Source organism: Charadrius vociferus, unplaced genomic scaffold (assembly GCF_000708025.1).
Source record: "Charadrius vociferus isolate BGI_N301 unplaced genomic scaffold, ASM70802v2 scaffold45, whole genome shotgun sequence".
In the NCBI taxonomy this organism is placed as follows: domain Eukaryota; kingdom Metazoa; phylum Chordata; class Aves; order Charadriiformes; family Charadriidae; genus Charadrius; species Charadrius vociferus.
The window spans coordinates 1,317,062-1,342,920 of record NW_009648712.1 but is presented as its reverse complement, the minus strand read 5'-3'; the positions used below and the strand labels follow the sequence as shown (position 1 = coordinate 1,342,920).

At 39.9% G+C, this 25,859-nt stretch overlaps 1 protein-coding gene across 1 annotated transcript; it reads right to left on the bottom strand.

The window, feature by feature from the left end:
- Positions 1-3,153: 3,153 nt before the first annotated feature.
- Positions 3,154-25,853, bottom strand: THOC1 (THO complex 1). The gene is made up of 22 exons (XM_009886648.1): positions 25,813-25,853; positions 24,749-24,822; positions 24,582-24,642; positions 23,798-23,864; positions 22,599-22,717; positions 21,269-21,317; positions 20,657-20,752; positions 20,284-20,366; positions 19,710-19,783; positions 18,999-19,107; positions 17,640-17,771; positions 16,219-16,319; positions 14,257-14,323; positions 14,034-14,084; positions 13,324-13,394; positions 12,421-12,444; positions 11,906-12,001; positions 10,919-10,984; positions 7,395-7,478; positions 7,036-7,183; positions 5,491-5,569; positions 3,154-3,449 (listed from the first exon to the last, which is right to left on the bottom strand). Exons 6-22 carry the CDS (start codon positions 21,276-21,278, stop codon positions 3,154-3,156), a joined length of 1,587 nt encoding a protein of 528 aa, XP_009884950.1. The 5' UTR covers positions 21,279-21,317; positions 22,599-22,717; positions 23,798-23,864; positions 24,582-24,642; positions 24,749-24,822; positions 25,813-25,853.
- Between the last annotated feature and the right edge of the window lie 6 nt (positions 25,854-25,859).

The window sequence follows — 25,859 nt, the reverse complement described above, 5'->3', positions numbered from 1 at the left end:
CCCCCTTTCCCCCCCCGCCAATGTCATCAAGTATTTATTACACACCTACTCTCACATTTGTTACTCTTGCATGGTTTATACCACAGTTCGGTAGCTGTCCATCCTTTGCCTTACCTGGCAGTTTTGTTAGGAAGGTAGAAGAGAAAGCGTTGCCTTGTTGCGTAACTCAGTGCTGCTGCCCATAGCCAACAACCGTGGCTACGATCAATCAAGTATGTGTCCAGCCTGACCTGCTGACTCAGTCTGTTCTGTTGCTGGCATCTCATGACTTTCAGAATAAATTGTGATCAATAATGTGTCTCCATTAAAAAAGGTTCATGTCTTGGTAGTGTAGTTAGTATGTCTTTGGTTTCACTTCTTGGGCCACCACTGATGAATGTCTCGAAGCAGTCATGTAATAAAGCCACTTTTTTAAAGCTTAGGTATTTCTCTCCTGTCCTGCTACTCTTTACTCAGTAGATAAGTCTCCTGTGGTGGCTGCAAAACTGGGCTTTGCTTACTTGCAATAACTTCTGTTCCTTCCCCACCAGAATACAGTAGCTGTGTGCTAGTGGGAGCTGCCGTGAGAAAGTATTTCAGCGTTGGTACAGCCAGAAAAGCACTAGGCCATCAACAGAACTCAGCCCTGGTTTTTAATGTGTCCCAGTCCCTTCTGGGAGAGCTGTACTGACTTTAGTCCATGTGAAGTACCTTCAGGTGGGTCCTCATTAAACGTGACTGTGGTGAGTTTAACTGTGCCTGACTTGCTCAGAAAGGGACCCTCTTTTGCCTTTCCCCTGGGGACACTGGCTTCAGCTATGACCTTCCCCGGTAGTTTTTCTGCCTCACAACTCGTGTTGCTGGTTATTGCACTGCCGCCTTCACCACCCAGCGCCCCTGGCAGCACACCAAAGGGTGTATTTTAAAAAGTGCAAGGCAAGTGCCACCCATTACAGAAGCCTCAGCACCCTAATAGTGCTGGTCCCTTGTACCCCACAGAAACAGTACCTGCGCCTCTGATTTTAAAGGCTTGTTCTGGCTCGTTCAGGAGGAAAGGGAGACAGTGCCTGATTGCTGCTTTGTGGAACAACATTCTCCCAGTTGTGGGCCTATGGTCAAAAGTTTCTTTTCTTAAAGCTGCTGTTGGCCTGTGAAAAGAGCCTCCTGTATTGAACAATTACATGACCCTACACCTATAAAATAATCTTTTATTACTCATCACAGGCTGATAGTTATTAAAAAAAAAAGGTTAACTATTTTTTCCTTCCCCTAAAGGGTTCTGACCATTTTTCTGCTGCTCTTGCTTTTTCCTAGTTTTGAGATGTGTGCATTTATCACATCTGACAACTGTACTACAAGTTCTCACTGGGACAAAATACACTTAGTAATTGCCTGGACCCTGAAAACCCTGTAGGAGAAGCAGCAGTTGCTACATGGGTCTACAAGCCTGCCAGCTCCATTTCTAGTGGGGGTCACTCTAGGTCTGTCAAACCCTTTACTTAGGCCTCAGGGCTGGAGCCCTGAATCAGTGATGAGGTCCTCACGGTCACTCCCCAGGTACATCTAATTTCAAGCCTGTCTGAGGGCCAGAGCAGCACTGTCACATTTTGATGAGGTCATACTTGGCAGATGATGCAGAAAAAGGAAAAAAAAAAAAAAATCTGTACTCCTCCATGCAAAAAACAACATGAGACTGCTGCTGCTGGGTCAGAGAAAGGGATCAAAGCTAAACTGGGGGGGGCAGCTCAGTGCCCAAGTCTCCTGCCTTGGAACATGAGCACTGAGAGTATGGTACATGCCTGAAGCATCAAGAATATAATTTACTGGAGATGACAGCTTCCTTCAGCTGCCTTCATTGTGGCTGTCCTCATCCCCAGCTTTCCCAGCATCAGGGTGGCAGCCAGGCTGTGTTCAAGAGCTGTTGGTCATCCCCATCCCTTTATCAGTTGAAATCGTTGCATTTCGTACCTTCTACCCAATTGTACCTGCAGCAGGAGCTAAGACTTGGGCTGTATTATTTCCAACAACTGTCCCATATATCAGCCTATACCAACTTTCACTGAAGCACATAATAATCAAATTGCTAATACTGCTAAACCCAACAGCGGGGAGCAGGCACAAAGCTCTCCTCAACAGCTCTGCAGGCAGGAGCCTGCCTCTGAGCCAGTGGCAAACCATCATGGAAACCCACAGGTATGATTTAATAACCGAAATTATATTCTGCAGAGAAGAGTTCTATGATATCTAATTTTCCAAACGCACAGCAATTAAGAGATTTCACTGAACAATACAAATCCTACAAGAAATAGCCACACAACAAGTTGTAGTGAGCTACACCACCACAAAAATCTCTCTCAACAGCCGGTACCCACTGACAGATGATAGCCATAGCCTTTAAATGAAACCAGTTGTCACTTCACTGTGACCTGAATCAAAAAAGCTGCCTTGTTTATCGTGACTCAGGGGAGTTCCTACAGAGCCAAAACTATGCAGAGACTGAAGTTAATAATTGCTAATAAAAACAAGCAGACACCCCCCACCCACCCCCAGTTATTGACTGTCAGTGTCCAGAGAGTAGTTCTTCAGCATGAGGGCAGACTGACCCCAGCACCCCTCTGAGGACACCAGTTCTTCACTCACAGTGAATACTACAACTTGGGTCTCCATCACAACCCTATTATTTTCTCAAAGTTGAATCACTCGCTAACAGGTACATTTTGATGGGCTACAGCTCCCCACCACCCCAAGTGATGACTTGGAAGTCCTTCACACCTACCCACGCTCTGAGAAACCAGAGAGACAGCGGGCAGCTACAGAGACCATGGACCCCTCTGTCCACCAGGAGCAACCCGAGCTCTGCTGATGCCAAACCCTCCTACTGCAGCCTCCGCAGAAGTCTGCCTTCGCTCTCCATCCTCCTTTTTACATTTCCACCATCCAAAATTTAACTTCTTATTTCTGGATCAGGATGACTAATCCTTTTCTCCAAAAACCTGGACAACTGAACAATATTATTAAAAAACATTACCATTTATTGAACATAAAATACCTATCAAAAATCTGCTACCTAGCAACAACAGTAACTGTTAACAACAACCAGCAAAACAGTCACAATTAACAATGATAACAATAACGACCACCAAATCCAGACAACGAGTTAGCATCTGAATCGAGTTAGCTGCTGTTTTCGGTGTCGTTGGTTAGGCTTTCCGCAAGGTCACTTAACCCGGCTTTGTTCAAGGCGGTAATCAGATTCTCGGGGGTTGCATGTGCGCCCTCCTGATCCTGCCAGGCAACCAGCAGCTGCTTCGCTCTCATCTTCATGTCCTCACTGTCTGACTCGATTTGCCGTATATCGGAATCCTTCATTTCCAAGTAGGGGGCCAAAGCCTTCCACTGCTCCCCAAGCCTGTTAGCAAATGACTCGATTTGTTCGCCCGTCATGGCTTTGTCCCGTTGTACCTCTGGACCTGGGGGGAAATAATAGATTAATAAAAATCGGTGAGACACAGGGAGTGTCTCCAAGTACTGCAAATAAATCTTCCCTGATGTGCCACATTTTAAACCGATTTATTTACTAGCAAACTGACTTACACCGTTCCTTCAGTTAAAACCTACTCAAGAGCTCTGAGAACAGACGGGTTTTTACAGATGTATTACCTGGGTGTCAAGAGGAATGTCCCTTATTGCCCACGATAAAGAATTTTTTTTTTTTTTTAATGTTATTTCCTGGTTGACTGAGAGAGAATTGCTAAAGTCTTAAGTACACCAGAACTGCCTCCTCCAAATGAAAACAAGGATTTTGACAGGCAGCCTGCAAGTTTCAATGTATGAGTTAACTGTAATAGTAAAATACAGTGATCTTTAACATTTTTCAGACTTATTTTAGTCACTTTACTTGGGAATTAACCCAGGTAAAAAAAGAGTTTGCTTCCCTTTTACCAAATTACTAAAGCCTCATATTCCTATTAGCAGCAGGAGTGTGAATAGGACAGTAACTTTAACATGTAGTCAGCATTTTAAGGGGTTTTCTGTCATTCTGGCATCGAGATTAGAAAAACCATGGAATACTGTGCTCTGCTGAGAAGCCAACGGCTGCAGTGATTACAGAGGTGGGTTTGCACATTTATAGCTTATAATGATCTACAGTCTATGGCTTACCACCTATGTTTATTTCATACTTTTAAAGAAAAAACCAAAACCCTAAAGACTGAATTACTTAGGCATAGAAATGAATCCTATTCCTAATTTTTAATAAATGTCTCACCCTCATGCCACCTGAAGAGCCAGTTGGCATGGAGTGGAAGTTTCAGCTCTCCCAGTGCTTACCAGTCGCACTCATTTGTCTGAACTGAACAACTCACTACATCAAGGGGAAAGAACAGAAGATCCTGAATGACAAAACAACAAATGCACTCAGAGCACTTCCCTTATTTCTAAGCACAATGGGGCATCACCAACCACAGCTCTGCCATCTTTGCTTTAAGACAAGATTTAAAGAAAGACGTAAACTCAACACAGTGAAACCACAAAGGCTGTTTCAGGCAGCGTTAAGCTGAAGAGGAGAGAACTTCTCCACTATTGACAAGGAGACTGTGGAAAAGGTCAGGTACTGGACGGAAAAGGGCAACAGAAAAGAGATTCACAGAGGCCCACAGGCAGCTTTCCGCTAACAGAAAAAAAATAAATAAAAATCTTTCAGCAAAATTGCCAGCGGTACCCAACGTGTGACTTCCATGCCTGGCATATCCCATGTGCCCATGCTGGATCCAAGAGCTCGCATACAGAGCTACAACATGCAAAGGAGAAGGTGCTGTGAAATGAAGGTGTGAACGAGGACGGAAGAAAGCAGAATCACAGACACAGGAGACAGGGGAGGACACTTAGGAGCACAAAATACCAGGGTTACAGGCAAGAAACAAAAATGGAAGGACTGGTTCACGGAGAGGAACAAACAAGAGATGACATTTGTCAGGAAGGTTACTCTTCTCACAGAGAAGCTTTTGTCTTTAAGATATTTTAAACAAAGAGGAAGTAAAGATTCCAGAGCTGGAATATATCCATTGCTCAAAGTCCCACAGCTACCCACCCCAGCAGGGGTAGAGGGAGGCACTTACCCTTGGCTATTAAGGAACAGAAAGAACAGGAAAGCGGGGCGAGGAACCTCAGGTAGGTTTTTATGCAGCAATGCTGGCATTTTAGCTATACACACCTACTAACGCTGCAAATACACACCACCGAGCAGAAAAGGTGGAAGTGGCTCCGAGTGAAAGTACTAACCCAATTTCAACAATCCGGACGCTTTCAGCACTGCAGGCCATGAGACTGAGGGGGCGCTACCGGTGCCCTGTCTCCTGAAAAGGCTGCACTTTTTGGTACAAATGCGGGTTCAAGTCAGAAGCACCGGGGTAACCAGGACTGGTGACCCTCAGTAGAAACTATGTTAAAACACAGCTTCTACAATACACATCGAGAGAGAAACTGAAAAGACTGAGAACATGCAAATCTTACTTTCATTGTTTTCCTTTAATAAAGCATCATTATCTTCCTCATCTTCATCTTCGCCTGTTTTTATTTCTTCAGAAGGAGGCTACAATGAGAGAACTAAACATCACTGGATGAATTTTGCGTTTAAAGAGAAATTCTACTGCTCTGTGATGGCCCCTGGAACGTGTGTTAGAATGGAAAACCTGACATGATCCCATATGAGAATTAAAAATCCCCTACAGTCTCCTGTATCCAAAACACCACTAACAAGTGTTCTAATAATACACAGTATAAATTAAAAATCCCAATGGAAGTACCCACTGACTTCACAAGATTCTCTCTTTTTCATAGTGACTAACAACTAAGCATTACATTCCTACCTTTATCACTTCCTTAAAAAAAAACCCAAAAAACAAAACAACAAACCACCAACCACCTTTCTGTGAGACAACTACTAAAGAACTTTTTTTTTTTTAATTATTCTTCTTCGCTAATTTTATTCCTCACTCAGGAATTCCTCAAAGTTTTCTGTACTTTCAAACTTCTTAAAGGTTGCAAACAAATATGCACACCCCAAACTTTTCACTCTTTGATTTAACTATTGATCAAGGTGAACAAAAGGCTTCCTCTTTTCCTACGTTTCAATCACAGGCCTTATCTACACGTTTGTTTCTTGCCATAACATTTGGTACAAGACAGCGGTACCATCAGAAATATTGCCTAAAGTTACACCTTAATATATTCAACAGCTTTCCCCTCCCAGTATTTTTTCTAAAATTCCTATTAGCATCTAGTTAACTCTGATAGCTGAACAAACAAAAAAGCTATATATTACAATCCAACCTTTACACCTCAGTGGTTTCACATTACAGACAAGGAAGGTCTCAAATACAGAAGCAGGGGTGCATAGTCGCCAGAAATTGCCGGGCTGTGTGCTAACTCAAAGGTTTAGAAAACACTCCCTTCCCCAACTCTTAGTCTCTCTTATCACTGTGTATAAAGTGATCCGAAAGACCCCCCCCCCAGCCTCAAATTTGTACTGCTGAACATGCAAAGGGTTAATGCCATTAACTCACAGCCCAACAAGGTCTGGTTTTCTTTACATATTTTAGAAGTCAGGGACCTGACAGAAGAGCTCTGGTAACACTTCGCACAGCATCTGCAGCTGCAAACTCTGCCCCTTCCATGCCATCTCAGTAGCCTCAGGTACTGATATTTGTGAGCCATAACACCAGCTTACACCTTCGATAAAAGTGGTTTTCACTGCACATGGAACCCAAGGAGATGGGTACAAATATATTCCTGCCTGCCAACGGGACTGCCACAGCTGCTTCTTCACAGAATACAAGGCAGAGCTCAGCACTTACTTGGTTAGTCAACGTTACTCAGTTTAGTGTTACTGGGACCTTCATAGATGAGACCAAATTTATTTGTAATCTTTAGTGCACAAGCTTCCCCCCCCCTTCTTTTTTTTGCCCCCTCCCTCCCCATATATCAAATGGACTGCAGAGAGACAAGCAGGAAGTCAAATAAATTCAGCATTTATTATTATACAATAATATTACTTACAGGCAGCTCCTTGGCTAATTTGATTACCATGTTTTCTAGATACTCAGGTAAACTCTTGAACTGTTGGTTTGTTGGCTGGAAGAAGTGGGGACTTCTGCGTGCTAGAAGTCTCAACGCTCTCCAGCCATAGTTAGAATTGTTCACAGCCCTATAATAAAATACAAGTTTGGTTGGTAACAGCCTGGCATCTCTAAAAGCACAGAAAAAGATCTGAAGCATTTACTAATTGATGCTTATAAATTTTTTGTACGTTACTGGAGTCCCGCACAGATACTATTAATGCAGAGAACAGTTTGTTTTCTTCAACAATCCAAACATGAAAGACATCAAAATAAAGCGAAACACAAGGATTGACGTACTTATACTTATTTTCAACCATGTTTTCAGGGTCTGCTTGTTCAATAGCTTCTTCAAAAAATTCCTCCAACGTTGGCATATATTCCCTAAAAAATAAGATTAAGGAGCTTAATACTCCTCACAATCTACTCTAAAATAGCTGGTTTTCAGTTCCTTCATACACAGCTCCAGCTTATCCACTGAAGAAAAAGAAACAAACCAAAACCAACCTACTCAAATTTAACAATTGCAAATAAGCAAAGAATCTGTTTAATAAATGTTGCTATGCAATTATTTACTGCATAACCACTGAAGCGTACCAGTAGTTGCTAGCACTGCCTATTATAAGTATTTAAACCTTCTGCCATACCAGTATGTGACATGAACATCTGTCAGCAGCATTTGGTGAAAAAGGACCAGGAGATGTAAGACAAGAATTCTGGCAATAAGGAAATAAGACTTCAATAAAAATACTTCTAACAACTGTCTGGCTGTGTTAGAAATGTGCTGCCACTCACACAGCTCACAAGCGCTCAGGAGTCTAAAATGGTTCAGTTTTTTACAGTTTGACAGGACAGGGTAAGTAAAACGCAGCCTTTTTACGCCCCCCCCCGCCCCCCCCCAGTTTCATCTGCTACCAGAGAAAACTAGACTACTATTACTCCCTAATTTCAATTATGTATGATCACTAATTTACTAATTTTAGAGGGGGGAAATATTAGGCAGTTTAGTGTTGTACTTCATGATCCCATCTTAATGGCTCCCAGACTTGCTCATCCATGTTCATTTCACCCCCCATGGTGATCCCTGCACCTTCTGCTGAAGATACTTCAGTTATGTAAATTCAATACAGGTCCAAAGTCTGCAGGGATGAGGAGAAACTGATTTATTTGAAGTGAACTGAAAAGCAGCTGAACTCCTGGGTTCAAAGAAATGTGATCAGCGGCATGAAGTCCAGCTGGAAGCCCATCATTAGCATATGCCAGGGCTTGATACTGGGGCCAGTACTATTTAGCACCTTCATTCCTGACCTACTGATGATGGGACAGAGTGCATCCTCAGCAAGCTTGCAGACAAGGGTAAACTGGGAGAAGTGGTTGATAGACTAGAGGGTTGTGCTGCCATTCAGAGGGACCTCGACAGACCGCAGGAATTGGCTGACAGAAACCCCATGAAGTTCTGGAAAGGGAAATGTCCTGCCCCTGGGGAGGAACACTGCCAGGCACCAGTACAGGCTGGGGACTGACTGGCTGGAGAGCAGCTTTACAGAAAAGGTCGTGATGGACACCACCACTAACATGAGCCAGCACTGCACCCTTCTGGCAAAGGTGGCCAGCAATATCCTGGGCTGCATTAGGAAGAAGGTTGCCAACAGGTCAAGGGAGATGATCCTTCCCTTCTTCTGCTCAGCACTGCCAATATAAATAAATCTGGAGCGCTGGGTCCAGTTCTGGGCTCCCCAGCACAAGAGATGGGTCCACGCAAAAGGCTGTGTGCATGGGCAGGAACATTTGATATCCAAGGAGAAGCTGAGGGAGCTAGGACTGTTTACCCTGGAGAAGAGAAGGCTCAGGGGCAGTAAACACCTGATGGGGGCAGTAAGCAAGTCAGACTCAATGCTACTCAGTGAAAGTATAAGCAGCAGCTGGCACAGACTGAAAAAACAGAAATTTCACTTAAGCATCAGAAAAAAAACCCCAACTTTTCTGTGAGGGTGATCAAACACTGGAACAGGTTGCCCAGGAAGGCTCTGGAACTTCCACTCTTAGAGAGACACTTGAAACCAGAGTGGAGAAGGTCCTAGGCAACTTGCTCTAGTTGACGCTGCTTTGAGCAAGGGGGTGGACTAGGAGTTATCTAGAGGTCCCGTCCAACCTCAGCTCTTCTGCTATTTAAAAGACCATATTTATAGTTCACAGGGGACATATTAAAAAGGCAATTGATGTTTCTGCTCTCAGAATAGCTAACAGTTGCTTCTGAAAGGGATTCAAACCAGTACACAAGGAACCACGACCTGAAAAAATAACAGAAACAATATTCACAACGGTCAGGACAGTTTGCTGCTTTGAAGACTACAAGCAAGAAATACAGATTACTTAAGAGCTGTAGGTTACTGGGAGCCAAGATTATTAGTGGTGCAACACAAGCTCATAATGATCTGTATTTCTCCTACCTAATGTTTGACAAAGACACATCTGCTTCTACAAAGGAACCTAGTAAGCAGATGGGGCCCAACAGGGAAGCACACTGGTCAATAAATTCACTTTAATTGTGTCTTGAAAAATATATTTTGCTCAGGAAAGCTGTGCTCCATGCATGTTTAAGCATAGCAGTATCACTGACTACTGGAACCAAGCCTGCATCTTGAAACCCCATCTCATTAGAATCCTGCCTATTATCCCAAGAACAGCTATCTAAAAAGAAGACAGATATGGAAGTATTACTCCATTTGAATAAAGACAGGAGGAACCAAAGCGAAGAAGAGTTAATCACTTGACCACAGTCAGTCACAAAAAAAAACTTGGAACCAAATCCAGATCCCCCAGGATCTTACCTTTCCTGTTTACCATGGCATGTGTTCTCTCAGTTTATCTCCATTTCTTTAGTTTGGGTGGTTTTTTTGGTTTATTTATTTATTTTATTTTATTTAAAGAAGTCACAGCACAATACAGTCATGCACAGGGAATCAAAAGCTTTGGTTCCAAACACAACTCCACCTTTAGCCCTTGGCCTAGTAAAGGCAAATATCCATTAGAGGCCTTCCTGCACATCCCAGCCTCACAAGAAAGGAGGGCACTTCCTCTGCAGAGCTCTCAACCTCTGGAAAAGCAGTTTTTCCACTCAGAACATTTGCACAGCCAGCACCTCTCCCCAGGCACAGAGCCTTTACAGCCAGTACTAGCAAAGTTCTCTTTAGGAACTGTCCCACTCCTCCTCCAAACTTTCATACTAGGTATCACGCCTGCACAAAAAAAAGACTACACTATTTTTAACAATTAGAAAGCTGTGTGGCAAAGTACATTTTCAGCATTTCCTACAATTGTGCAAGCAGAAGGGATAACCAAGAATTGTATTTTTCTACATCTGCACCACGAGTAGATCCGGCACGCACTGAAACAATGCCTGCTTTAGCCAATTTCCTCTTCTCTAGTATTGTTCAAGGCACATACCTGCTTGAAAATCATAGCCAAATAGCATGCTAACTTCATTAGAGCCAGACTTGGCTATCTTCCTCTATTATACAAGGTAATTAATTAGACAATCATGGTCTACAGAATTGGGAGTTTCCATCTGGTTTTTAGCTTAGATTTTACTTTACTAAGCAATGAAAATTACCGACAGCATAAACACTAGTGAAGAAAACTGTAAGGAGATTTCAAGACAAAGATTCGTACAACCAAGCTCTCAGGACACACAGTGAAATGGCACGCCATATAAGAACATCTCACACACTTTCCTTATGCCAGTTTTGTAATAATTGTAATTTTGTGTGTAATTAGAGTGCTGAAAACTAGCTTTAGCCAGTGATGTACCCTTTTTTACCTACCTACTCTCAGATTTACAAGCTTCCATATTATCAGGACATAAATTCCAAAGGCGGGTCAGTTCCTCACTGAAAAAAGAAGCATAAACACATGTCAAACTCCACATTCATCATTCTATCATTCCATGTTCCATCATTCACCAAAAGACAGACACACGGAACAACACTATAGAAATTCTCACCCCAGCATACCACATAAACTTTGTGACACATACGTATTAGGAACTACCAGAAGTGACAGAAAACTTATCTTGATGTTGCAAATTAGGAAAATTATGTATTAAATTTCTATTACAACCTCTTGCCGATCTGCGGTCAGAAACAGTAATAAAAATCTCACTTTCCAAACTAGCTAAGGTCAGGCCATTTTGTTTTGATAAATGAAATAGTTTATCACTTTCTTTTTCAGAAGGGACATTTTACTAAGCACTCAGTACAAGGTCTTGAACCTCAAGACAAGGTCAAAATTTCCACATCTAGGTTAGGTGAATTGTTACAATGAAAAGACTATCGTTTCTCCTAAGGAAGGAAGCGGAAAAATGCAGCACTTAGTGCCCTATTTTTCATGATACTTTTATTGGAGATGACATAGCAAGAAGAATTCTTTGCCCCAGGGATAAAATACCAGTGGGTGTTATTTTAAAACCCATGGCACAGTTACATTTTAAGCAAAAAAATAAAGAGGAAAAAAAGTATAAAAACTGATCCAACAAGTACAAACCACTGATTTTCAGCCTGTAACTCTCAGACTATTTAGAAGGGATCTACAAGAGATGACTACAAGGAAAGGGAGCCTACTACAAGTTTTGAAAGAATGATGTAGCCCTTGGCTGTTCTTTCCTGGCAGTTCCAAAGTGAGGAATTTTGAATATTACTGACTAGAAAAACAGTCAGTGGCAAAAACACACCCACAAAATCCCCAAAATCAACTAACCAACCAAAATCCAGAAACCCTGTAATGAAAAAAAAAAAAATAAAATTCCAACATACTTCCCCATAAGAATTTTTTTGTTTGGTCCTTTTCCTAAGAAGTCCTCTGGAGCTGGCCTCTTTCTCACAGGCCTCATAGGCTTAGAATCAGGAGGCCTAAAGAAAAAAAAACTCTTTAGTATTAAACCAGCAACATTTAGAGAACAAAATCAAGCTGTTTCACTTCAGATGGTGTCAAGTTAAATCATAATGAAAATATTCAGAAGAACTGAGATTCTAGGAGTGGAAGGAAGCAGAGGGGGGGATGGGAGAGGAGAGAGAAGGTAAAGTAAGGGTAAGGAAAGGGATTTGCCAGACACCACAATTAGTTCACTTGCAAATTTAAAGGTCTCAGAGTTCCAATATAGAAAAAAGAAGCAAATCACATTGGTACCAGCAGCACACACTAAGTATTATCTACCCTGCTGCTGGGATCATCTGCTCTATGATTGCAAGTTTCCTTTCCCCAGGTGCACCTGATTTCATGGGATCAGAGAATGGAGATCCCAGACCACTGAAGTTAGGGTAAGACCTACCCAAGCTGAAACTCTGGCTGGGATCTAAAGAAGGAGACAGAACATTTATAAAAGTCAAATTTCATAATTTTACTTTCCTACCCCACCCGCAATAGTAATTTCTCTCTTCTCACAGCCCCCCCTCCCTTTTTTGCAAGCAGCTGAAGTCATGAAGAGGTGGCTCCCCCTGATCTCTCCATAAAAGGAAATCTGCAAAGAGATAATGACCCAGATGCTCCTTACCACACAGAGGCTACAGTCTGCGTGTAGAACGAAGAAGGATGGAAGAGGAATGTTTGGTGACCAACTCAACATAATCAAGTAGACACACGCAGTCAAAGTTCAAGTTTTGCCACTAGTCAGTAACTAATTACACAAGAAATCTTTCAATGGCAAAAGCCACCTAATCATAACTTCCTTTCAGGTAAGTGACCACCACCAAGTGGCAAACCTAATTAATAAACTGTGTTAAGAGAACTGTTACGCAAAACTCCAGGTATGCTGCCCCACCAAAGCCTCAAGGCCAAAGGCTTCCTTACAGACAATCCAAAGCAGTATACGGGGAAGTCAGGCAATAAATTCTTCAACCTAGGGTCTGCTGAAGGCAGGAGGGGAGACAACTTGCTCCAGTCTCCTCAGTCACTGGATCCTTGGTATTAAGGGAACAAAAGATTCCCATGAGATAGGGAGGAATGCTCTCCTGAGACCCTGCACATTCATAACCACCTCTTTATTCACATAATGAAACCTTAAGACTTTTGGCAGATATCTAAGAGCCTTCTGCAAACACAGAAGGGACATCCAACTATACAAGTCTCAAACTTGCGAGAACTGTTAACTTTCACATACGCCATGGGTACATATTCTGAAGTTGAACCATCATTTTGAACAAGCAGCAGGAAGCTTCTGCTTTGTGATAGTTACCTTTCTTTCACAAAGCTTGGGCAGCCCTCATTTTTCCATGAGTTCCAGTTTTCTTCAGTATTTAATATATGCTGGAGAAACATAATATTGCACATTATTAGGGTCATAATCACCTTCAGAGTTGATCTCAAAGTTTTGAATTGAGCTATGACAATTAAAGGGAAAACTTTGTTACTCTGTGTATTGCAGCCACTATTTTGAAGGTCATCAGTATAATCTTAGGCAGCTGATTTAGTTTACCCAAAACCAGTCTATCTCCTCTCTTCAATAATTGTGGGAAAGGCTTTATTTCCTCCTTCTCTAAACAAGAAAATAGATGCATCCAAAGTAAACGAAAAAATGACAGCAAGATGACAACTTTTTAAATTCCACTTGCATCATATCCTTATGTCTTTGGGCACAGCTCTCCTTTCTGTAAAGACTTTTAAAAAAAATCTTTTTTTTCCCCTCCAATAACCAATGTGTCCTGTATGTACATATGCACATATATGTGCATTTCCATTTCTCTCCAGGAGAATGAAAAAAAGTACACTAATGAAACATGGGAAAAATATGACAACAAAATAAAGACACTGTAAGACCTTTTTTACCGAGATGAGATAAAAGTTCTCTCAGATGTTACATCTGTGTTCCAAAAGCTAGTTTAAACCAATACTGCTTTTTTACGCTCTCTATAGACTCTCTGTTCAGACAGGCACTGAAGTACTTACCTCTACCATTTTCGAGAATCTTTCCCCATCTGGAGGATTTTCTGAAAGAAGCTATGGTTGGGAAGGAGAAAGAGAGTTAACTTTTTGCATTACATTTGTAGCACAAGACATAGAAAAAAAAACTAATGAAAATGGTGGTTACTGCTTCAGGAGGTGGTTGATACAATATTACACAATAAATATTTTTCCATGTCATTTTCAGAGAAGTATCTACTGTACCAACCTGGTAAACCGCTTTTGTAGTATCTTCAATCCAAAGAGACTGTTCATCTGTGAGAACATAGTTTGAGCTGGAATTGAAACAAAAACAAAGAAAGCATCATTAAATCAGCTCACTTTTTTAAAAATTGTATTTGAATATTTTACTACACATCAAAATATTGCTGAGGACACATCATTTACACTACATACCTTTTGGGGAGTGTTAGAGGGGATCTGATGAAAGCATTTTGAATATGCTCTGGTCTGGTCTCATAGACTGGCCACTTACTAGTTTGTGGAGTTCATTAGATGTGCTTGCAGAATATACTTTCAGGTTTAGCTTCACCCAAAAGGAAGTCCACTTGTGTGATTCAAGATCACCCCTTGATGTTGGGCCCAAAGCACAGCAAGTGGGCACAATGAAAAGACTTTAAAAAAACCTAACCTAACCTAGTGCTAAAGCACTACTGTAGAGAAACCATTGTAAAAGAAACAATTAATCTACCAGCTGTATACAGAACATGGACATTGAATATTTCAAAACATGAATTATATATAGCATAACCTGAAATCATTAAACAACTTGCTCGGTACATTTAGAATTATGATGCAATCAGCAAGTAGAAACGAAAAGAAAATAACACAGAAATAAATATAAAATGGCTCACTTCATTCCCAAGCAGAGACCAGAACTTTTAAAAATACGTTAAAAAAACCAGATGATAATTGAATTTTTTTTCCACTGGTTCAAGAATACATTAGAAGCATAACCATTAACATTCTATTTACCGTGTTCAAAAGCAATATAACACAAACCAGCTTTTTATGAAGCCCTAGGTACCCTAAATAGCAGTATAAACATGACTATGGCTAACTCAATACCACAAGAAAGACTTTTAGAACTAGCTTCTCTCAGTTACTAGGATATAAAAGAGCTCATCTTTTTTAAGGAAGGAATTAATGAGTATTATTTTACAAGAACTGCACCAAGTGTTATACTATACCATTTATATGTCACACCATCCTCAACAACCAATAAATGAGTGCTTCTAACGCACACGTTAATTAATTGTGACTGACTATCACCTCTACAGGACTGAACTACAGTTCAAAAGACATGAATTCTATTCCTTCTCTGGCACTGCACTGCCTTGGTAAATAATCTACAGAATGAGGATAATGATCCTAATCTAGTTTGCAAAGTTCTTTGACATCTGTTTATAAAAAGCAGTATATTGCAGGTGAAAGAGAGCTGCCTTAAGTGTTAATTATTATGTGCCCTTGACCACATGTGCACAGGAAATGAACTGAGAAGCAGGGTTTTGTCCAACATAACATTAGCATAACTCCTACAGAGTAGGAAAAGATAGCGTTTTGTTCTGCCCCATTAGTTTATAAAAGCAATAATCACCATTGTTATGTCTTGTGACTTTAGACTGAATTCTGTAGCACACCAGGAAAAATAACAAATCAGCAACCAATGTCACATTGTGAAGTTAATATAGATTCAAAATGATGCCACATACAAGTAGCTGGCACGGGTCTAACAGCTTGCTGCTGCCAAAGAGAGACACTCCTTCCCTCTCATGGCTGGCACTCACCTTAAGCAAGCTTTAGTGGCCTCTACTTCTCTGAGACTCTACTCAATTCACCAGTTTGGCAGAAAATTAATTCTGCAGAGATGAGCAGATTGGTTTTTTGCTCGGTTATTAAACTTCACAGATTTGAGTAAGTTTAATGGACACTAGAGCAACTGCAAGGGTGGGCAGAGAATCATGTAGAGAGGAGTGGAGAAAGGCAAGAACGAGACCTCCCCTTTCCTGCTGTTAAATAACTTCAGCCTCACCCTGTATTTACCGATTCAAGGCTCTGCAAGTTTCACAAGAACCTTAGAACAAGTAGACATAAACACTTTTAAAATTTTTTGGTATATCTCCAAGTTCTTAGCTCCCCATTCCCAAAACACAAGATATTCCCATATTACCTTTTAAATTTGACCTGTCCCTTTAGATACTGAAATAGTATTAGGTACTGCAACAAGATGTGACGGCGGAAATTACTGTCACTCAGCTGTAAATCCATCAGCTAAACAAAAAGAAAAAAAACCACAAACTAAACAAGAATTACACATATATTCTAAAGACACTAAATGTGCATAAGTGAAAAAAAATCGAACAAATGTTTTCAGGTAAACTAGATGGGGACTGTTTTTACAATATGATAAGTCATTACAGGACCTCTACTCAGTATCACTTATCGGGAGAGTGCTCCATAAAGTATAAGATTGGTAAACCGTCATCTAGGAAAGATGTCATTTAGGAAAGATGGTTATCAAAATTTCTAATGAAATTCATTTATTTTTAAAAAGCATGAGGAACTGCCTTTAAAACCAAAGTATATCCCTAGATTTTTGTTCAACTAGTTTCATACTGCTAGATTTTACAACATTCACTTTGAAGCAAACAGGAATTTGGGAAAAAAAAAATAAATCCATTTTTTCAGTGACCGAAGGACAACTTGCTCCCTTTTCCTATGAACTACTTACTGGCTGTAACATAAGGGTTTGCTTACCACAGAAGGGTTCATTCTCATCAGCACTTGCACAGTGATACACTGCTTGGTTTCCTATCCTATGTGCTACAGCGTGATAGATCATACAAAGGAAACATTTGAAGATTCTTTAAAGAAAAAGACCTTTGACTACTGGATGTAAACTAAGCAACTGGTTCTATACATTCTAGACTGTATTTTAAAATTGTCAATACACAAGTCAAAGGCCTAAGAGGAATTTGCCTACTCTTCTATCTCAGAAAGAGAAAACATGTTGGTTTGAGACTTCCTTTCTGTCATCTGCTAATTCATGCGTTTAAAAGTTAAAGTTACATACTATTCCAAAATGAAGACAACAATTTTAGAATTAAATTCAATAGTGTTGTATTTTTGAGTTAATATTAACGGAATTAAAATGTCTCAAGATCGCCTTAGAAGCAATTTTAAATAAGACCATTATGAGGCAGAAAATACAGTTAACACATCATCAGCCAAGTTTTGAAAATGTAATTCTAAAGGCAATAAAAAAGCAACAGATCTTTAAATATTTACTCTCTTTTAACTTCCCTTTCTAAATGTAAAAATGCACATCAAACGCAATAAATAAATGTCAGCTTTACTGCAGACTCTTATTCCAGGAATAAAAGTCCCTGAATCAACTAACAGAGGAAATCCACACAATTTAACAGAATACCCAGAGAAGCTCTGGAGTATCTGTAGAGACATTTAAAACCCAACTGGACAACGCACTGATCAAGCTGCTCTAGCTGAGAGCTCTGTACAGGGAGATTGAACTATACAGAGGTTCCTTCTAACCTCAACTAGTTTGCAATTCTGAGAAAAGAAATCACGTACCTTTTCACTAGTTAGGAACTTTGCAAAATACACATGTTCTCCTCCTGTTTTTAGTTCTTCCAGCTTTTTTCGGGAAGCCTGAGTGTCGTCCAATTTGTAACTTTTGAAAACAGCCAAAACTTCTTCTGAGTACTATAAAACAGAGTTATTTACCACAGGAAAATAATACAAAAACTTTCTAATTGAAGAACTACACTAGACTTAGTGCAAAGCAAGTAAAATAATTTGTAAACTTGCTGTCAGCCAGTTGAAACAAGACCCATTTGCAATGAATATGCAGGGCTTCTCTAAACACCACAGATGACAGTGAAAGTGCTATTTCAGAACATGCAATCATTTGGAGTATTTAAAACATGCTAAGAAACACAATGTTATGGCTTGTGAACAGTGCACAATTGCTTTGCTGTTTAGATGTTATGAAGAAAAAACGTGATGATAGTGCTATAATCAAACTCAGAAGGTTTTCAGAATATGTACTAAGAAAGGCATATAAGTGAGAGTTAAATTTGCGGTGCTGCTTTTAAAAAAAAATAAAAAAAATCACTTCAGAGCCTTCAAGCTGCAATGAAGAAAAACTAAAAAAATTAATCTGAAAGACTTAAGCTTGGCCTTGTTCAGTTTCTCTGGACCATACGTGGGGATTTTTTTTTTGGTTTTTTTGGGGGTTTTTTTGTTTTTTTTTTTTTTTTTTTTTTTTAAAGCTGAGAACACAGAATTCATTAACTAGGTTTATATTAGAATGTCTGAGCAGATGGTAGATGTTACCTCTTATTACCAGAACACAGAGAATGAAGATTTAAAAAAAACGGGCTTCTTGCTATTAAATAAACAGTGACTGACAAATTGTGAAGTACCAGGTAGCTTAGCAATAAATCATCCTCAGCATTCATACTAAGCAAAACTGAAACAGCTAGCCAAAGGGGACTTTTAAGTCATTGCTTCTATAATGAGATTTGTTTCATTAGAAACTTATTACCTTTAGGATCACATTGGGACCAATGTAACTATTCAAAAGTAAGATCTAGGATTAGGTAGAACTATTTTTCTTATTGGGGAAAAACAAACCCAAACCCACAAGTTCTGCTTTTTGCAACCGATAAATCACAGAAAAGGTACTTCTGACATTGTTGCAAAATATGAAATTTTTCTGTTATTGATTTACACGAGTTTTATTAGAGGATTTACTGTACATCTTAATATACCGTGTACCATCAAAGGCTCACTTTAAAAGACAGCAAAATGCATTTCCTCAATGGCATTAGCAGCTGAACTGTTCTACGCTTACATAGTCAATCTTCTACTTGTGTAAACTGTGATTTTTACTCAGGCTAAGTGGTTGAAAGCATGAACTCAGATTACCTTAAGAAAAGTTTTCCACGAGACCTTTTCATAGCACTGCACGGGATTTCTAAAATAATCTTGAAGCGACCAGAATTTTCTATACAGGTTATAATCTATTGGAATGGAACTGGGGAAAAAAAATAAATAAAAAACCCAATATTGGTAGTGATATATTAAATTCAAGTCCACCCAGGAATGTGCCATCTCAGTAAAAAGTATTCATTTTGTAAGTGAAATGATGAGTCAATAGTAAGCCCTTACAGAAAATCTGTAATTCAGAATTTGTCCCTAAAAATAGTTTTCCATCCAGTCTATTGCTACTCCTCTCACCGTAAAAGCAAAAATAGTGAGAGAAAGGGATCTTAGGAGTTTTTCACTACCTGGGGAATGAAGAGGAACACCGCTTTCTCTCCTAAAAGCACATACAGCAGGTACTTAGAATCCCTGAACGCATCTCACCAGAACAAGTTTTGTTAAGATAACTGGGAAAACTGTGAGAGAGAGAATAGCAGTGGTTCTCAGCCAGGGCATGCAACTTTTTCAAATAATCTGGAGATTTCTTTCCTCTTCCACTTAAACAGATTAAGATACTGCTAGGTTGTATCTAATCTTGAAAGGAGAGGAGATAAGTAGAATTTTGAGTACAACATTTAAGGGCATTTCCCAAACAGCTCTTTACTTTCACTTTATAAAATTTTGTTTCAGCTTTTAGAATTGCTATAAACTCACCAACTTGTTGGTGCTTCATCATCTCCCATTTCACCTTCTTCTACATCCATTCCTTCTTCTCTCTCCTCAGTGTGCTAATAGGAAAAAATAATTAAAAACTTATATAAATGCCAGTATAATTTGCATACGGTTTTTACGATGTTCTTTATTTTAAACATTCTATTACATATTAGATCAGAAAACTTAAGCTGGAACATTTTACTGGAATAATACTTTAGAGATCTTTTGAATTGCAACAAATTCCCATCTTTATACCTTACTACACTTTGCAATGGTAACCTCACTTCCCTTGACAAAAAGCTGAAAGGACAGCTCTATCCTATGTACACTGTGGGGAAAACTTAGTACAGTAAGTGACAGTGCTTATCCTTCACTATCTAATCAACTCCTTCCCTCCCTCAAAGTCTGCACAGTTCAATGTACTATGCCTATTTCCAGAATCAGCAGCTTGATCTGGAAGAGGGACAAACTGTGAACATACAGTTCTGAACATTATGCACAGTAGTGCATTTCTGTGGAAACAGTCTTACATGTTTCCTGCAGAATGAGTGAAAAATTACATAGGAATTTTTACCTTCTGTCCTAGAGTGCTCTCATGTTCATTGGTATTGAAAACAGTGACATTTTCCAGGTTAAACTGACTCTGCAGGTTAAGTCCTGTAAAAAACAAAGGGTCAGCCTTAGAGGATGTGAAGTTCTTAAGTCTGTTCAGTCAGTTTTTTATGAGATGCTGATATCAAATTCTCAGAAATGGCATTCAAAACTTGTGTTTGAAATCACAACAAATAGAAGTCACTTACAATATCAAGGGTAGAGACAAGAACTACGATACAAGCCCAAAGTTACTTCCTCCAACTGAATTTGGTCAGCAACCATCATTAACTTCAACGATTTTGCATATTCAGTCTTTGTTATATGTTGTGTGATGAAATGCAAAAAAATCTCACCTGACTTTTCTGAAAGTGGAAATAACCTAGCCAAGAACAGCTGAATTCTTCCACAGAAGACTGTATTTTGTGACTTCGATAATCTTCTTAGGAGGTCTAAATATTGTAAAAAGTAAAGAATATTAGTATTAATCCCTCTTTCGATTTCTCATGCACTGGAATTTAAGACTTGCCAATTAGACCTACACAGCTAATGAAAGGAAGCTAAGATTTTTAATTTAAACACTAGTAACTTCCTCTGCTCAGTCATATTTTTTCCAAATGCATTCCACCAATCCTCCTAACACTTTCAACGGCAACAAAAAAATATATTCAAGTGAACCCTACTCAAATACCGCCTCTGATATGGGTGTTGTCATTGCTGAAGAATAAATATGTCTTAGATGTTCTGCTAGAACGACTTCCACTGATGAAGAGATTTCCCTAAGGTCAGAATGACTTTTACATTAATCAGCAAGACTCACGAGTATCTGCTCAGCTGAGTGATCTGCCTTTTAACTTTATTACTTATTGAACACCCTGAATGTAAACCGAATTATTAAACTCACTTTCAGTTGCTGAGACAGGGAGTTCTTTAATTCCCCACCACCCCCCTGAAAAACTGCAACTCACCATTGCACATTCGTAGCAAGTAATTTTTCCCTGCAGAATAAAACGTATTCTGAAATGGAATAAAGGTATTTAGATCACTAAGAGAACATAAAACCTTCTTGAGCAGAATTTAGATCAATCACAAGCCATGAGTAAGTATGAGTCATTCCTACTGTTCACTCTAAATTTGAGTTTTCCCTTAAATAAGAGGCAGGTTTCACAAAAAGGCAAAATAAAACAAGCAGTCCCACAAAATTCCAAGAAAGCATAAACCAACATTTAAATCCAGCCTCCGTACAAAAAAAAGCGCATTTGACAGTGAATTCTAAGAGCAGTTTTCCTGGAACACACTAATTTTCACACTCATTGCCTTTATTACTCCATGCATTATTTATACGCAAACACGAAGAGCAACACACAAAAGATATAGAGCATTCACAGTACTAGTAATTTGGCAGCAGGAGAAAGAAATTGATAGGTACTTGAATTAACAATAAGGAACAGTTTGTGAATATACCGGGGGCACAATGTTACCTGAAACAGAACAGCCTGAGTGAATGCTTATGGGAGGTAGTCCCGATTACAAAATTCACGTTAGGAAAACACAGAGAAACTGGAATGCTTTTCAGGTGTTACCTATAGAGTTGCTGAAACTTGTGGTCCTGGCAGTATTGCCAAAGAGCAAACCAAGGACACCGAGATCCAAGGTTTCTTATGATCTTGGAACAAAATGCAGGCAGCCTGGGACTTCTGCCCAAGACCCTTAATTCCCTCTTTAATTAACAATGCCTACAGCACAAGAAGCTCAGCAGTCTGTTGCAGCAGCTCTTCTGCTACAGCACCATGGCACGGCAAGACCATAAAACAGTCACACAGGCCTCAAAACACCAATTGTTCCTCAATAGCAGAAATGTTTTAGGGCAACATATTCATCATTGCTACAGTCCTGTAGTGGAAAGCTCATTAAGCAAGTGACCCAGAAGACTTCCTTCCCTGCAAACTGGAGATGGAGGAATCTCCTGCAGCTCTGAGGAAGAAGCTGAACAATAAGACAAGAGAGATGCTGCTCATACAAATCGTGCACCAGAAGTTAAATTTCTGGTTTCTGAATGTCACAAACACTGTATACTGCAGAAAAAGGAGTCAGAACATCAATCAAAATTATGGGGTTTTTTATTATTAATTTTCTGACCTCTGCTGCCCAGACATGATTAAGCCTTAAAACAAAATGTGCTCAATGCTACTATTTTAACACAGACAGACACAAAGACAGTTAAAATCTGTTTGTAAAAATCATTCGGGTAGACAGAGACTTTGGCACAACTATACCACATTTTGGAAAAATACCTACTGATTTCCACGTAGCAACATTTTTCTCCACAAAAGTGAAAATTTTGTCACACTGATCCAAAGGCAGACAATCCAGAACATCCCCCAGAAGCACAAAAGGGGTTGATGCAGTGCAGATACCTATGAGGAACATTGAGTATTTTATTCAGCAAATTTGAACTGAAATGCACTAAAGATGCATGGCAGTTGAAGGATATCATGCCAAAAAAGAAGAAAAAAGTTCTCCTGGGATCCTTCAAATCCTAACAAAAAGCTTGGCCTGAAGCATGAACTCCCATTAAAGCTATTTCTACAAGTACACACGTGTAGATGAGCTTTACACGAGCTTTGCACTAAAGTAAAACAAATAATAAAGAATAACTAAAAACCTCCAAGTCTGAAACAATGTTGCACATCTGCGAACTGCAAGTGAACTCTTTCAGACTTCTAAATCCACAGTTAGTTACACTACACACACCCATGAAGTTTGACAATCTTTTCTTCAAGCAAAGCACTGCTAAAGCAGTGTTCCAGGTCTGTCTATACGCATTCTGTAGTTCGGTTGTGTTTGCAGTCCTCAGAATCACAGGCCTTGTCATTCTACAGTTCATAAAACACATATGTAATTGGGCTATACTTACTAAACCAAGTAAGTATTTGATGTGTAATGTGAACAAATAAACAATGGGAAGAGCATGAAAGCCTCTTCAGAAGAGATAAGCATACTGATTTCTGACAGAAAAACACAGTTATAGAAACAGATCCAAGTATTTAAAAAACAGCCATGTACTGACAGGTCAGTACTGGGAGACGAGCACAGCTATTCAGGAAAAGTTATTTCTGTCTCTGCCAGCAAAACCTACAAGTCATTTAACCTCTCTGCCTCAGTGGTCCCATCTCTGAAATTATAGTGGGAGACTTCTAAACATTTTAGAGTGGTGGACAAAGATAGAAAATGCTAATTATATTGCAGCCAAAACCATCCATCTTCCTCCATTAAAAAAAAAAAAAAGATTCCAACATCAATGTCACATGTATAACTGAATTTAATTATATTATACTTTATTCCTCTCGTGAAACAGACTTAATAACCACAAGTGTAACACCAGGGCCACGTATTATCAAAGCTAATTGCTATAGATGACTTCCAAAAATCAAGCTTTTAAAATTCCCCTAAATGGTCCCTAAAACTGCCAACAGATTTGAGAGAAAGATGCTCACCTTCTGTGACTCCACTAATAGCAAGAGAAATAATTGCCAGTAGATTTTCACATGGAGCTTTGTTTATCTAAACAAACAAAACAGTGTTAAACTTATCTATTCTGACCTAAATATATCTAACAAAACGAAAATTCTTGTTTCCAAGTAGGCATACTTAAAATGAGCATTGACATTCAAATTTGCAAAACTTCAAACAATCTATGAAATCAGACCTGTCATTTAACGACACAAAGCATTTATCGAGTGAGCAACGTTTCTTGACTGCTTCCAGCTAATAAAGACCCTACAATACCTGCTGCATAGAGAGAATCATTTACCTCTGAAGATTAATATTCACATTCAGCATTCATTCATGTAATACCAACAACATTATTTGATTCATTATTCTTTTCAGCTGACAGGCAGCTTTCTCGCATGCTAGTAACAGATAACCCACTCCACCCCACTCTTAAAGTATAGTTGCAGAATAATGCATATTTATGAACTAGAATTTTAACACATAGCAGACTTTCATAAGCAATACAAAGACCTGCTGGAAAAAGCTAAGTCAACACCTCTTGCTACAATGCGGTATCTGGTAGGTAGGACAGAATGGAAGTATTTTACAGTCTCCTTTGATCATCAATATTCAATCTTAATTAGGTAACTTTTACATAAGTCAGGTTTTTAACAAACAGTATTACCTTATACTAAAGTAAGTTTGCTGTTAAATTTATACATTAACTTGCAAATACAAATTTGAGCTTTACCAAGAGATAAGCTGTAGCAGTTTAAAAGTACTTACTATTTCTTCTTCTATAATAACTCGAAAAGCTTGATCCAAGGTACACTTCTTTTCATTTTCACTGCAAATGCAAACATTCCACATCAGATAATAAAAACTATTAGAGACAAGATTACTAAAAAATTATCGGAATAGACACCTTTTAAAATCATGTGGCATTTACTTACCTCCCAGGAATCTGGTTAAATGCATTCAACAATGGCTTGATACTTTTGTTATTCAGAGCATCTCTGGTGGATGTCTACCAAAATGTAAAGAAAGAAAAGTTACAAAAGCAGTATAAAACCAGAAAGATCTCCTCTTTCCTCTATCTGACAGTGCACAGAAATAGTAGGGAATCTATTTGCCACAAACCATGGGTCAATTTCCTTGTTACAAAGTTCTTCTTGTAATGCAAATAACAAGCACCTAACAAATTAGGCATGTGAGCTAGTGGAGCATCACGCTTCAAACGTGGGCTAACAGTGTGGTAAAAACAGCAGGGAGAGCATCTGTACTTCTGTCTGACGGGCCAATCTGGCCCAAACCACAACAGAAACACAGAGTAATACACTGCTGTTACTGATGCTGCATCTACGACACTCTCAAGTCCCACACACACAGCTTCACCTGCCTCACAGGCAGGTTATGTTGGTTTGGAACATGACTCCTGCTAGTAAGATGATCTGAAAGTTACCATATCCTGTCACGAAACCAATCCAACAGAGCAAGTGTGTGTACCTCGACCACTTCTGTGCAAACCCCATCCCCCTGTCTGACAACCTGGGCCGCAAACGGCGGGACCCAGAGTCTGGGGACCACATCCAGCCCCACCTGCTCTGGTAACAGAAAAGCGACATTCCACAGAGGCGCAAAAGAGATAAGTGCAATAAGCTACAGACGTTTTGCTGCGGGGGTTACGCCAGAATTTAATTTCATTCTGTTTTATATTAACTTTAGTTAAAACTAAACAGTCGATCCTCCCCTCGACGGGCTGGGCTGAGCCCAGTCCCCAAACTTAAACCGCTTTATCTCAGAAAAACCGCTGAACGCTCGTTAAAGGAGGGCCCGTGCCCCTCCTCAGCGGGAGCACCGGCCGGGACCGTGGGCCCAGTGGCGGCCCGGCCCGACCTCTCAGGCGGAAGAGGGGGGGCAGGTGGGGAGGGCGGTGCGCTGAGTCCGAGCCTTACACCGCCCCCCCCTCCAAGCGGCACCGAGGGAAGGGGAAGCCCCTACCGCCGCCCGAGCTCACCGTGAAGCGGAGCCGCGCCTCGGGCAGGCTGAACAGCGGCGGCGACA